General features: G+C 47.6%; 1 protein-coding gene across 3 annotated transcripts in view; it reads right to left on the reverse strand.

Annotated features, from left to right (window-relative positions):
* The window catches only part of DENND5B (DENN domain containing 5B), a 101,696-nt gene extending 99,736 nt beyond the window's left edge, over positions 1–1,960 (reverse strand). For all 3 annotated transcript variants that reach the window (XM_030959558.1, XM_030959562.1, XM_030959561.1), the window contains exon 1: positions 1,826–1,960. In XM_030959558.1, the coding sequence (XP_030815418.1) occupies positions 1,826–1,937 (112 nt within the window). In that variant the 5' untranslated portion in view covers positions 1,938–1,960. The remainder of the gene's footprint in view (positions 1–1,825) is intronic.
* Between the last annotated feature and the right edge of the window lie 12,694 nt (positions 1,961–14,654).

Raw genomic sequence — 14,654 nt, forward strand, 5'->3', positions numbered from 1 at the left:
TGTATGTTCAAACCATATTGCTGGACCTTGCCCAGTTGAAACCAGTCACAAAGACATTGCTTCAAAAATTACTACTTTGTTAATTTCTCTTTGAAATTCACAGCTGCATTGTATTTTCTAAATAGGTCTATCCTGTATGTGCCAAAATTACTTTCTTTTACTGAAAAATGAAGAGGGGGATTACTTTAGCTTTGAAATCTGCTTAGTGTTGCTGGAGCAGTTCAGCCAAACCTACTGAATCACCACCGAAGAGGAGCCCTGTAGTCAAGGCACTACATTTGCACAAACCCACCACACTCAGGCTGTCCTTGAGCAGTGCTCCCCAAGAACACAGCTGTGCACCTCCCTGGGAAATGGCGCAAAAATCAGCAGAAGACAACTTGGAGAGTCTGGGTACATCAGGGAAGGCACAGCCTACCAGGCAACACAGCTTTAAAAATAGTTTCTTTTCAGATAGATGACTCAAAGTTTAGGTAGCTGAAACCCCAATAGACCATACCATGCAAATCAAACCCTGCACACCATCAGCTGGGAGGTGGCTCCTGGGAGTCAGGAGTTTTCTACTAAAAGCAGCAAAACTGAAAACACACAGCTGTGGTCACAAATACATGTGAAAAAAACAAAGAGATGAAAGTACATTTAGCTAATGCTTCAACTTGGAGTCCCCAGGGCTACCTCCATACAGCAGTGTGTGCTCACTGCCAAGGGTAGAGACTTAGTTACCCTGCCTCAAGATAAGGCTACTTGGAAAGTTGTTCCTTGGAAACATACGTGCATCCACCCCTTTCACTGGTGACAAAAACATGAACTTCAACCAGTGTACATTGACCAGTGATACAGATCATCGTGTCTTTCTCTTACACAACCAGAAGGCAAGGTACTTCCTGATGCAATAGCTGCAGACACCTCATTAGGATCCCATCCCCAGGATCCCACTGCCAGGCAGAGGGGCTCACAGCTGCCTTCCACTCCAGCCACGCACAGCTCCTTTGCCTGCAGTGAGAACGCATGGGAATGGGCAAACACGGGCACTTAAACACTTCCAAACTCAGAACTCCATGAGGAAACACTTAGCTTCCATGCAATTAAGCCCTGTTATTAAGTCTGAAGTTGATAAAATTTTACATGTAAAAACCTTCGTTTCTTTCGCATAAACAAAAGTGACATTGAGGAAGAACTGCTGCCTTATGCCAACATAATCAGCTCATATCCAGTCATGAATCCATCAAAAATAAACATTTTAGAAAATGTGTTTGAGCCTACAGCAATAGTTTTGCTCCTTTTATTCTGTAACGTTTTTGGGGTAGAGGAGGAAAGAAGAATGCGGGAAGACTACTTCTGAATAGACATAAGGTGCGAATAAACATAAGAAAGATGCGATTCCATTAATATATTCAGTTCTTCCCAGATCCCTCCCCCTCCTTTCCAGTGCAGAGACTGAAGAAAACGCATCTGCCCCGGCAGAAAGCTCGGTCATTCGGCTCCCTCCAATTCCGTAACCCTGGGTTCCCTTCTCTGCCAGTGGCACCCGCCGGGGACTGCCTGTCCCCGCCACCGTCAGGGACCGGGGCCAGCGGGGTCAGCGCAGCCCGGCCTGCGGGGACGCCGCATCCCGGCGGCCAAACGCTCCCCACCTCGGGGGGATGCTCCACCAGCCCCTCCGGAGGAGGATGCTTTATCCTCCAGAGTCGCTCCCTCCCAGCGGCTCCCACCGGCGCGGCGACCCCTCCTCCTCCCCTTCTCGGGGGCAGCAGACATTTTGAGGCAGCGCATCCCGCACGCCCGCCGAGAGCCGCAGCGGCGCGGGCGAGGCCTCCAGGCTCACCTGCCAGCTCGTCGGGCTCCAGCCCGCTCTCCGCGTCGATGCCGCACAGCACGAAGTAGTGGGCGAAGCGGCAGGGCGCCGCGCCGGGCCCGGGGTTGCCGCTCCCGCTCATCCCGCCGGCGGTGGCTCCGTGCGGCTCCCGGCGGCGGCGGCAGCGCGGCTCGGGCGCGCCCGCGGGCCGGTCACGGCGCGCCGCCCCCATCCGGCGGGGCCGCGCAGGCGGGCACCGAGCAGCAGCGGCTCCGGCGGGCGGCGGAGAACGGGCGGGCGGCCCCGCTGTCAGCTGAGCGGGGCGGGGACGGGCGGGACACACCGCGCTGCCGGACCGCCCCCGCGGGGCATTTAAACCCTGCGCGGCCGCCCCCGCCCCGCGCGTCGGGCCGGCGTTCCCGGCGTGTCGGGAGAGCCGCGGGCGCCTTTGTCACCCGTTGTGCTCCCGATTGAAGCCTAAAGCTCCCCCGCGTGTGAGCGGGAGAGGTTGGCTTTATTTAAATAAAGCTGGAGACGGTGCCGCTTCCTATCGGGAATGCCTCTTTCCCCCACCCGCCCCAGGAGGGAGCTCCCGCAGCCCCGCTGCCGGAACGCGCCGAGCCCCGCCCGGCGCCCGGGCTGCGCTGAGCGCTTCCTGCGGGAATCCTGCCCGGGGAAGCGGCTGCTTCTCCTCCCCAGCCCAATGTGGAAGCAACAGCCAGCACCCGCGGCCGATGGCTTTTGTGCGCTCTCCATCCCCGCGCCGTGATGGATGGCACCCGTACCACGTTACGGGAGAGATATTTCTTGGCTACTCGCACTCCGCTTCACAGCAAAAATCTAAAATGTTGCTTCGTTCTCAGTTTGCTTAAGATTTACTAGCCATTGTGCCGCGTCCAGAAACAAAACAGCATTATTTTACCCCCGCTGCGAGAATCCTTCTCGTTAGGATCACCCGATGCCAAAATACTGGCAGCTCTGTCCGCGAGCGGCACCTACTTTTAAAGGGGCAGAGATGATTCTTTCGAATTTCTAACTTTTTCTTCTCCAAAGTGATAAGATCCCCCCCATTATGTCGATAATTCTGACACCTGGACATCATAAAGATATATAATTCAGTATTATCCAGTATTCTGGATATCATATCATTCAGTATTTTCACTTTTATCCTTTTGTGTTTCATCTGTTTGTTAGTCTTGGTCCATGCCACCTGTAATAATTACAGTCTTGTCATTTTCTTCCTGTGGACTCCTATGACCCCTTTATTTTACCTCTTAGCAGTGTGAATCACTTTTTTTTTTTTAATGGTTTACATTTGTCCTTGTTCAACAAGTGCCTTTGATAAGAAAATGCCTACAAGGAAACTGATAATTCATCCACCTTGTGTCATTTTAGGGAGGTACGTGGAGTAACTGTCTGACCTGGAAGCCACCTAGGTCAGCATCTCTCTCTCTCTTAGCTTCCTCCAGTGTCCTAGTGAAAGCAGACAGAAGCTAAACTAATATTTTCTCCTTCCCAGTAACCCCAATCTCCAATCAAAAAAAAAATTAAAACATTAAAAAGAAGACAAATCTTCTCTCACAATCCCCAATTCTTGTAGTTACCACAGTCAGTAACAACCTGAACCTTTCTGGAGCTGCAAACACATTTTCTGTGAGACCAGTAAATTTCTCGACTTTGCACCAGAGCTAGGTTGTTTTATTTAGTTTGGTTTGTTTATTAACTTGTATGTATCTGCTTATTCAGCTTTGGGTCAGATGGTAAGAGCTTGACAAGTCAGTCTCTGACTCTCATTCAAAACCAAGCGCTTATATTGTAGGTATGCTTGTTTTTTGAGGTCTAAAACATGGTATGGATGTCTCCAGGAAGTCCAAGACAGAGGCTTCATCAGCCCCTCTAAAGGATGCATGAGTTAAGGCTGCTTCTAAAAATAACCCAAAAATTAACACAATAGTTCTGACCTTTTTACCTTAAGTAAAAACCAGCTGCTAGCTGGTTCTAGATTACTTTGGTTTAGCTGTCTTCTGTACAGGGCATCTTTTTCTTGAATAAAGTTCAGTGCACAGACACCTCAATCTCAATAAAATCAGTACTGCATATAGCATTAAACAAGAGGGAAAAGCACAACACATGGGATTGGAGGTGTAAAATTAATAAATTCAATTTTCCTGGGTTAGCTGTGAAGTTGAGCTCCCACTTCTATATGTGCAGCTGCCGCAGACACTTTTTTTGTGAGGGAATTTTTTAGGGGCACTGATTTGTTCTCCTAAGACAACTGATCTTCTGGGCACAAAAGGCATCCTAATGAGGCCACTCAGATCTTTTGCCAAGCAGTTCCAGCAGATCCAGCTTGCCTGGGCCATGTTATGGTCTCAGGGTCTTCTCACCTAAACCCCTCCATCTAAGCTGTTCTAATATTTCCCTCCAAGCTGATCTAGCTTTAGATACTGCAGGCTGCCTTTGGTTATCTCTTCTGCACTCTCATGGGTTTTTTCCTGCCTCCATCCTGGATCTCATTCCAAGGAATCTGTAACTTTTATTATATTTTAGCAGAACCTAGGCATTTTGGTTGTCCTTTCACCATCCAAAACTACCCTGTACCTCCTTAAAAAGGCTGCCCTGCTATCAATACTTCTGCTCTGCTTGCAACATCGAGTGCTTAAATTTTACAGAAATCACAGCAGGTCCATGAAGGTGCTGTGGAGCTTCTTGCAAGAGTGAAAGGAAAACAGAGATGAGGACTAAAAGCATGACAAAGTGCTGCACATACTAACTAATCAGGCAAATGCCATGAGAAAACATTTGTACAGCCTGGGAAGCAGCAGTGCCTGATAGGATTGTGCCATGAGACACATCTAGGATGATCAGAGATAACTGGCTGGGATTATGAGTATTTTTTCCTTTCACCAACAAAAAGTGTTAAAGTTCCACAAGGGATTTGAATAGGATGGGTGTCCTCTAATCAAATCATATTAACAATAACCCCAGGGAGATGAGGTTTGTCCCTGGCACAGCAGAGCAGAAAGCAGTGTAAAATTTTTTTATGAGTTGCTCCAAGGAACAGGGATAAGGTAGGACTGAGGATTTCGGACTAGGACAGGCACAAAAAACTTACTGGCATAGACCAGATCTGCCTGTGCCCTTTCACTTTGGTCTGTTCTCCTGTGGCAACAGCTTTGTTCCTTCACCAGCTGGATTGTCACTGTTACAACAAAGCAAGGGAAGGTTTTTAGCTTGGCAGATTTGTTCTTCCTTAGATACTTGTATCTCTAGTTGCCATGAATATTTCTCTCAATGTCAATTTGGTTCAGGTTTCCTTCTCCATGACCTCTCAGTGAGTCTTTGTTCCTCAGAACCTGTTAGTTTAAACTGGGTCAAATGCTAACAAGCGTGTCAGCTCCCCCTGCCCTTAAGATCTGCCATAAAAGATCAGACCATCAAGCTCTTTGTCCTACTTCTGCAAGAAACCAATGCCCAATGCTTCAGAGAGGTGGAAAAACCTGCTATTTAAAGGTTACGTCCCTTCCCCTTGCTGTGACACTCTTGCTTCACTTTCTATTTTCTTCATCGTTCTTCCATGAATTGGAAATCATGCTGCTGTGATGGATTGCTCACTCCTCCACACAGCTCCACAGCTCCCTCTCTAAGATCTTTCACAAGCTGCCAAGCCACACTGATTTTCCATTGAAAGCCTCTCCTGTTTTGCTCTAGTATCTATGGGGTCATGAGATCCTGTAGGATGGAAGGAAGGAAAACCACTAAGATGCAATATGAATGTTGGTAATGCTCAGACCATTCCAACCCTTGGCTGACTTTCAGTGGAGCCGTGTTGTCAACTCCTTCACAAGGAGCTGGATGTGAATAGTCATGGGATAAGGATGGACTGTAAGACTGAAATCCAAGTCATTCTGGCACAAAGTGCAGGAGAGTCTATAGCAGAAGTTGGAAAGAAAACAACAGCAGGAGATTTTATAAAGAGGTTTACAAAGAATGCAATTTTCATTCTCTGAGCTTATGCAAGAAGACTGCTTAGAGCATGGGAGAAGTGTTGGCTGCCTTAGGGTCTAAACCCAAATAAACCATAAGGCATAAAGCAAAGAACACTTCCTCCAGCCCAATCCCTCATTGCTTAGAAAGCAGATACTGCAGGCACACATTCTAATATCTTATCAAATTATAATACCATTAAAGCAAGCAGCTCGCCTTCTATAACTGCCTCATATCTATGAAGATTAAGCTTAAATAAAAGCACATGGTTTTCCTCTGCCACATTGTGTAATTATTATTCATCCAGCAGACTTACAGATAAAGTAAAACATGATTACTTTCCAGAATCTCTGCCACAGGACCTCTGAAGCTCCAGTGATTTAAAATTTGAAGGTTTTAAATCTCTAATTCCCTGCTGCAGCCCATTGCATTTTATTAATTTTATGTACATTCATCACATGCATGCCCTTGCATTGCAAACACATATAGATGCACTCCACTGTTATCTGCTTTCTGAGAGGATCCTTGAGGGAGAGGTTTCATGAGGCAACCGAAAGTATGCAATAGTTTATTGCACCTTCTTCCCCCCTCCTTCCTGGGACTGGCTCTGTGCTCCCACTGCTTCCTTCACAAACAAATCTGCAGCCTTGTCTGCCTCTCCTGAGTGCATCCAGTTCACCATCAGCAAACAGATCCCAAAACACAGGCAGGGATGGAACTGCGTTGTCTGTTTTCATTCACATCATCATCATGATGCTGCAAGCCAGGCTTCTCAGCATGCAGCTCATCCCTCTGCTGAGGGGGCAGCTCTGCTTCAGGGCTGGTCTCTCTGGCCTTTCAAACCTCCCCCCATCCTCAATCAGCCTCCTCAAGGGTTTAGTCTTGGAGGGGGGAAGTGACAGCAGCCCCCCAGGCAGATAGGGCACACAGAGGTCAGACTTCACACACCGCCTCAGAAACCACTCCTAGGCAAGTCCTGCAGTTGCCAAGCCTGGTTTCTGGAGGTTTTGGAGCTCTTTTCTCTCCCTGTGTTCAGTGGCACAGTAGGGCAAAAATCTGTGGTGATTCCTGCCATTTTCCTGCACTTCTGTAATTCTACACTTAGCTTATAAGATGAACCTTCTCCTGCCAAGCAGGTGAGGGCTTACTCCAGTCCCTCCTGACTCCATGAAGTCAGGAGAAAGATCATATGTAACCATTACCTTTTGTATGGTTCACTGCCAAGATCCTTGGGTCAAAGACCTTATTTTGCTCTGAGTAAGGTACACTTCCTGCTCTTTGGATGTACAAGACACACAGACTGTTCCCACTGTTACTGAGATAAAACCTACTGAGCAAAGTACTGCTTGGATAAATCACCAGCATGTCATGCACTGATGGAGGTGTTGTGCTTGGACCATCAAGCAAAGCAGGAACACAGAGATTTCCATCAATCTCTGACAGCATCCCTCACTCTCTGCACGACCTTGGCCAAATTGCTTGTAACCTGACTTGCAGAAGCCCTTGTGCAAATCAGGTCACTGTGTTTCAACTGCCCTCAGGAAAAGAAAGCAAACACTGCCTGAACATCTGCCAGGCACAAAGCTCTATTGTTCCCCAGGCTGGCCCGATGGCGTTGCACCAGGAGGCAGATGCACCTCTGCAGGGCAGCAGCCCCAAATCCCTCCAGCCACGCTTCCCAACACCATCATCTGCTGGCAGATGCCTTTCACACCAGGCCTGGGATGAGGCAGGCATTCAGTGAGGACAGCAAACCTCTGTTCTTCATTTCAAACTAATTTCTGCTCTGTGCTGAAGGTGTTTGTTTCCCTGCCTCTAAACTCCAATTGCTCTGTTTTCAGTGCTCCAGGACCCAAATTGTCTGTTGAAAGACCTGAGAAGGTAGAAGAGTCTTGCAACATAATACAGCTGCCTACATAAAGCATGAGGAAAAGGCTGTGTGCTTCTTTCTAAAGCACTAGAGCTTCAAAGGCACATATTGTGGCAAGGAGAAAGGCATGAGGGGATCCTGGCAAGCTGCTTGGACCACATGCCCACAGCAATATTGTCTGCAGTGGCAGGGGTTCAGGCACAGCTGTGTCAGTGGTCTGTGCTCCCAGTTAGATAATCTCTGGCACTGGGAAAGCTTCCAGAGAAGATACATCCAGGCTGTCACATCTACCTGAGTAACACCGTTGTGTTCAAAGCCTAGTCACAAATATTGCCTGCCTTTATCTCAGTTACCAAAAATCAGGTAATCCCATGTCTGCCAATACCACTGGAAGCGTGAACCAACCCCACGGGTTTCAAGTGCTCTGGACAAAATCTGTCCATGAACAGCAGGTAATCCCTTTGTCAAAATGCCTTTGGCATTATTACAAATGTAATTAGAGTCTGATTCAAACTTCCCTTTGAAGCCTCATTCAGTAAGAAGTGCCAGACACCCTGCATCTACATTACAATGCATCCTAGCACACTCGAAAGCCCAAGGGCACGCTAAAGAAATCCAAAGCCATCGAATCCATAGCCAATATACAACATGCAATCAAGGACGGATGAAAAGTATTTCCTGCAATGAATATGCATTGTGAATTGTTATGTCATTTAGCAAGGACTGCCTTTGCTCTGTCCTCTGTTCACATCATTGCAGTGCTGTTGTTCTGAATGTAGAAGCAGTTCATACTAATCAAGGTCTGTTTCAATTCCCCTACTTGTGCTTTTAGCAAAAATCTAAACATTTACAACCACAGGTTCAGCCAGATCTCTCTGCCACTTATTCTCATGCCCAAGAACAGCACATGTCCTTGCAGTATTTGCTGCTTAGGAGGGTTACTACAGACAGCAGCCACACTGCAGCTTTTCTGTGCTGGCTGTGCTCGTGCTTTACTGGAAATCAGCTCTGAGCCCACACAGAGGAGCTCAACCAGAAGGACAGAGATCAAAGCAGCTTGCTTCTCCTTGAAGATCATATTTCTTAGTGACTTCCTTGCAAAGCAATAGTCACAACTTCTTTAAGCCCAGATCCATGCTGAGCAATTCCAGCAGTTCCCATCAAGCACATCCTTTGGGGGTGGGAGCATTTGACACTGCCTAATGTGGCAATGAGCTAGCTCAGTACCTCCCTCCAGGCTAAAATTCACCTGTTACTGGAAAAACCCAGTAAAAAAGCATTTTCCCAGCTAAATCAGAACCATTGGCTTCCCAGCTAAATCAGAGCCATTGGCTTCCATAGTGCTTCAGCATTATCCAGCAGGGATGAAGGCAAGAGATGACCTTTGGTGCCAGGCACTGTCAGAGTGTCTGGTAGCTCCAACTCTGATGTCAGCCCATGGGTGACATTGAAGGGAGCCAGACTGGAAACACAACTTTGGGATGGCCAGGGGGAGGGGGATGGCTTGCTGGGGGTCCATGTGTTGTATTGCATCTAGCAGCATCCATGAATGGACTGGGCAGGACTGTGGGGATCTAGAGACCAGCCCTGCAGTGGCATTGCTTGGGCAAGGACTGACAGCCCCAGAGGTGCTGAAATAGGGTCCTGGGCTGTGGGCAGGGGGTGGGGAGAGCCAGGGCCAGCGAGACCCATTAGTGCCTTCAAGGCCCTGACACTCAGCATACACAGCTGAGATGTGCTGATTTCAGTGGTGGAAGTGCTTACCTTCTTGTCTGGAAGATAACAGAGCCTGTATGCTTCATTATTCTTGGGTCATTTATTCATATTGAGGATTAGTTCACCTGCAGGTGCTCCTGTCCTGGCTCCTCCAGCACCAGTTCATGGTGCCACAGCTGAAGAGGGTCACAGTGACACTGCTGTCACAGTGACAGAGCTTCAGGGTCATGGTGACACTGCTGCTTCCACTCGATGCAGCTGCTTGCATTGGAGCTTGACACCTCAGCTGATAAAACCCAAGACGTGAGATTGCACAGCACCAGGCTGGGGGTTCTCAGGCTCCCTTGCTGTTCAGAGCCCTGGGAGCTGTGACAAGGAGGTGTCCAAGCAGCTCCCCTGCAACCTGCACAGCCTTGCAGGTAACAGGTCCAGCTGGAAGCAAGCTGCTCCCAAACAAGCCATTTGGGTGTCAGTGCACCATGTCCTCTGCTGCAGGGTAAGAAATTGCAGTGTACTGCCAACACACTGAACTTGCAGAAGCTTGAGTTAGACAAAAACATTATATATGGGCTAATGTCAGCTTGAGTTGTTTTGCAAACCAAGCCCATAGAATAGTTTAGGTTGGAAAAGACCTTTGAAATCCTGGAGCCCAACTACTTGTCTATTCAAGTGTGGTATCACTTGATTTCCATGTCCTCTGGATATTAATGCAAAATAATGAATAGCACAGGTCCTGACATAGCAGGACCCTGACTCACAGCTATGTTGTTTGAGGACCCTGACACCCTCCCAAGACACAATAGCAAACATCAGCCAAAAGAGGAACATATTGTGTCAGGTCCTTGGCAAAGAGCTTCCTCTAGATGCTCTAGAGAGTAAGCACCACTTGTCTGCCTTGTCTGTCTCAGATCTCCACTGTTTCCTCTGTCCCTGGGTCCAAATTTCTGGCAGACTAACATGTGGAAGGTGAAAGGAAAAGTTCTGCTGGCGCCAGGATCTTAACACCAGTAGAAAACTAGAAAAGCTGAATAGTGAAAGCAAACCAGCTGCTGTAAACTGATGCAGCTCCTTGAAAATTTGATTTGCTTACCTTGTCCCTTGGCACCAACTGCTTGATCCTTAAAATCAGATGACCAAAGGTACTATGGTTTCAGGATTTGTTTCTGGAGCAAGATGGAGCAATTACTCTACCTGGAGAAAAGAGAAGAAATTATAAGAAGAATTTGTCAAAGACCAATTAGAGGTTTAAACACAGTAGTGAATCCAGCCTGCCTGGCAACACAGGGAGCCAAGAGTGGGAAGCATCACTTGCATTAGGGCCCCAGCTGGTGGTCATGATCTCATGCTCCAGACTAAATGTTGGCTCAGCTCTGGTCTTTTTTTGCCTGTCTGGGAAAAGCTAAGGACTAATATATACACTGAAATAATGAGATTTGCATATCACCCTTGATATTTCACACATGGAGGGAGTGTGGGACAAAGGCACAGGGAAGACAGATGGGATGGGTTTTACTGTCCCAGGAAGTCAGGAGGGATGAGGTCATGAAGAATGATTTTGTATCATTCAGGAAAATTTAGCTACTTGTTGTCTGGAGACCAGACAGAGGCACTCCATGGTGCCTAAGCAGCCTTTTTCTCTGGCTGCCCTTATTCACTCAGCTTCCATCATCTTTCAGGGCTTTGCAGGAGCCACACACACACAAAAATGCCCAAAACAATTACATAACTCCCAAACAAAGGCTCTGATGCCAGGCACAACCATTACTCAGCTGATTATCACAAAATATTGCTGCAGCCTGAGACTCAGGAGCCCAAGGGTCATTACTGCTTGAGATATATGAGAACAAAAGTCCCGCTAGCTCAAGGAGACTTCAAAAAACAGGGCTTGAAAATATGAACCCTCTAGTTTTAAGAGAAAAACAAGTATCCAAAACTGGACCAAAGAGAAGCAAAGCCACCTGACTGTGCATCTCTCAGATCTTCATTCATGTTAAAAATATACTCTTGTGTCTGACTGCACACGAATAAATCCAGACAGCAAAGGCCAAGAATACCTCAACCACAGACATGAACAAAAGACAAAATCAAGAATGAGCTCAGAGGTAATAGTTTTCAACTTCTCACTCTTAGCAACAAGGCTCTCACAAAGGAGAGATTTTCTGTGCCAGAAAACCTGAATCTACAGCAGCACAAGGGTCAGATTAATACAGTCTCTGCTCACTTCATCCCACCTCCACTCTGAAAAATAGCTGCACCTTACAGATTCCCCTTCTTGCCTCCACTGCTAGAAGGCACTTGATGCCTTCATCTCTGCTAGCTGCTGCTCTTTCCTGCTCCTAACCTAATGCAGCTGGCTAGGCAGTGGGGAAAGGTAATCCTCTGAAAAGCACATGTAGTGCTTTCAAGACACATCACAGGTAATATGTGATTGTTGTTATGTTAAGATGCCTATTCTTCAACTGCAAAAGATGTACTGCTATTCTAAAATTGGATTGTAGCTGAAGGCATGACAGAATAACTGAATTGCCTCTCCCTTGCCTAGCTAGAGCTCTCAGCTTCAATTTCACCTTAGGTACTTGCACCAGCTACATTCTGATAATGACTTGCTTCCACAGCCTCTGGGCAACCACAAATTGAGCCTGATGTGCAAATCCTGACTGTTCATATTGAGTTGCTGGAATGCTTTTTACAAATCAACAGCATCCTGAATCCATCCATTTTCCCCCTGGTGAATTTCCACTGAGGTCTTTTCACCACAGCAAACTGGAGCAGCTGGCCTTGTCACCTGTACCAGCTGGAAGAGTGACCTGGGAAGGTCACTTGGATGCTGAACCACTGGCCTGCCTTCCTTTGAGTTTAACCTTTGTATCTGTGAAAACTCAAGAGTTGTGGGCTTGCTAGTGTGAACGTAGCTCCTCTCTGCCATGCCTTCCTCTCTGTCCTTGGGCAGCTCCATTTCTTTGTTATTAATTGGCTCAAACAAGATTTCCCCAGACACTTGGGCAGTTGTAGCATCAGCCAGTAATCCCCTAATTCCCTTGCACACCCGGGAGTCCCCTGTGTGCTACTCTACAACTGCATTTTGCAAGTGTTGCACTCCTCCATGATACGCCAAATCGATCCTATGTGGTGATCAAAGACGCCCTTGTCCTCAGAGCAAATTCCAGCACACTTCTGGTACTTTGTACAAGATACCAGAAACTGTAGCTGAAATTCTTAAGATGTCACCATCTAAAGCAAAAAGCCCTTGCAAATTAAACTTGTTTTCTCATGGATGACAGGCTTTGATACTTTGGTGAAATAATCAGCACAAAGCTTGTCCTGAAAGGTTACGGGGTTCACCCAGACTCTCACAAGAGGCACAGCAGCTATCACTGGTATCGGGGCTTTCTTGTGTCATGCTAGGAATCTGTACAATCACAACTAATTACTTGTAGTTAAATGAGAAAAAATTCTGGTTCTAACATCCCTGCCAGTGTTACTGGGAAGTAAAGACTTTACCCCTTGTTTTTCACCTACAAAATCTCAGCTGGAAGTTGCTAGACAACTTCTTTGAGAGGCTGGAACTAGATGATCTTTAAGGTCCCTTCCACCACAAGCCACTCTGTGGTTTTATGATTCTGTCCTTTTAAACTGCCTTTTCAAGTGTGATGTTGGTCTGTATTAGACAGCAGTGACTTCACTGAGGTTCACATAGTACTAAGTAAAATCATATATCAGAAGTTCAGAAAAACTGAGAAGATACTTGTTAAAATGTCAATCAAAGCAGCTGGTGATCTAAGTGTAAAAGTTTTCCTGAGAACCATGTCAGGCATAAAATAAAATGTGTAAGGTAGATCTGTATCATCACCTGTCAGCATCCTGGCTCCATATCTTCCATGGCATCCTGAGCCGATGTTGATAACATTACTGAGTTCTTCATTCCTAGCATGGTGGTGAGTATCTAGAGGGCACAAAACCCCATGTTTTATTCACAATTTTTATTTTGCAAAATATTGCACAATTTTGGGTGCTATGAGTATTTTCAACACCTACCTTCTTGGAGAGGACTAGCAAGAGCTGCCGAAAGACCTTTTTTAAACTTCACAGTTCCCCTGGGGGCCCTAAGAAATAATGTCCACATTAAATAAATAATTTCTTTGGTCCACACCAAATAAACCACAAAGGTCCACGTTTGTACAATTTCTAAAAACACTGAGCGTGGGTCCTGCTTCAGAAGAGCAAAAGGCATGCAAGTATCCCTGCAGTTTAACATGTCTGTGGATTCCAGGTTCCTTCGTGTGGCAGGAGGACACCAGCTTCTGTCCTGGTCATTCCACAGCCCAGCACGCAGGGGTCACCTTCTCTCGGGAGGCTGCGGATCACCCGCAATTAAAGGGGACATCCTGGTTTACAAGCAGCTTTCCGACCCTGGAGAGTACATTTTAATTGTAACAAGCTCGCAGATCACTAGATGGCCTCGTAACCTCAGAGATTTGGGCAGACCCTGGCTTGGGCTCAGGAATCGCCCGGTTTAAACCCCTGGCACCCCGAGTACTGCAGAATCATCACCTCGGGCAGCGCACAAGAGCCTTTCAAAAACTCAGCGCGAGAAATTTGGTACGCTTTGTCCCACGGGGAAGGTAGAGAACCTTTAGAAGCTGCTTGTATTCCCTAAATCCCAGCAGATGGGACTGGAGATGGAGCAGAGACTAGGTGGGAGCTATTGGAGAGTCACAGGGGTCTCAGAGGGAGGTGAGCCCGTTTGGGGAGATCTCTGCGAACCTCAGAAACTGGGGAATTGGAGGGGATGCAGGTGCGCTTGGCTCCTTGTCCCACACCACTGAGTCCCAGTCACTGCCACGTGAAAATGTGGCCACTTCGAGGCCTCGGAGGAAACACCAGCGTTTGTGTGTGTGTGTGTGTGTGTGTGTGTGTGTGTGCCTTACCTGCCTTACCGAGCTGTGCCCTCCTGAGGGACAGCAAAAACACAGGGTGGGAAGCCCTTTCTCTCCTGTCCACACTGGACAGGGTCTGGGGAGAGAAGCGAAGGGATCTTTGGAGCAGCAGAAATACGAACGGGACATGGAGCAGGCGGGACGGGAACAGCGGAGGAGCGGGCAGCGATCCCGCTCGCCCCAGGGGCAGAGCCGGCCCTGGGCGCTGCCTGTGGGAGCTGCTGCTGTCTCCGAGAGGCTGGAGAGCTTTCCCTGGGCCCCACCGCATTGACAGCGCCCTTGATCTGATGTGCGAAGGGCAAAAACAACCCCCTCTTTTTCCCTGCCGCTCAGCTGGGCCGTGTGTTAT

This window comes from Camarhynchus parvulus, chromosome 1A (genome assembly GCF_901933205.1).
Source record: "Camarhynchus parvulus chromosome 1A, STF_HiC, whole genome shotgun sequence".
Lineage (NCBI taxonomy): Eukaryota > Metazoa > Chordata > Aves > Passeriformes > Thraupidae > Camarhynchus > Camarhynchus parvulus.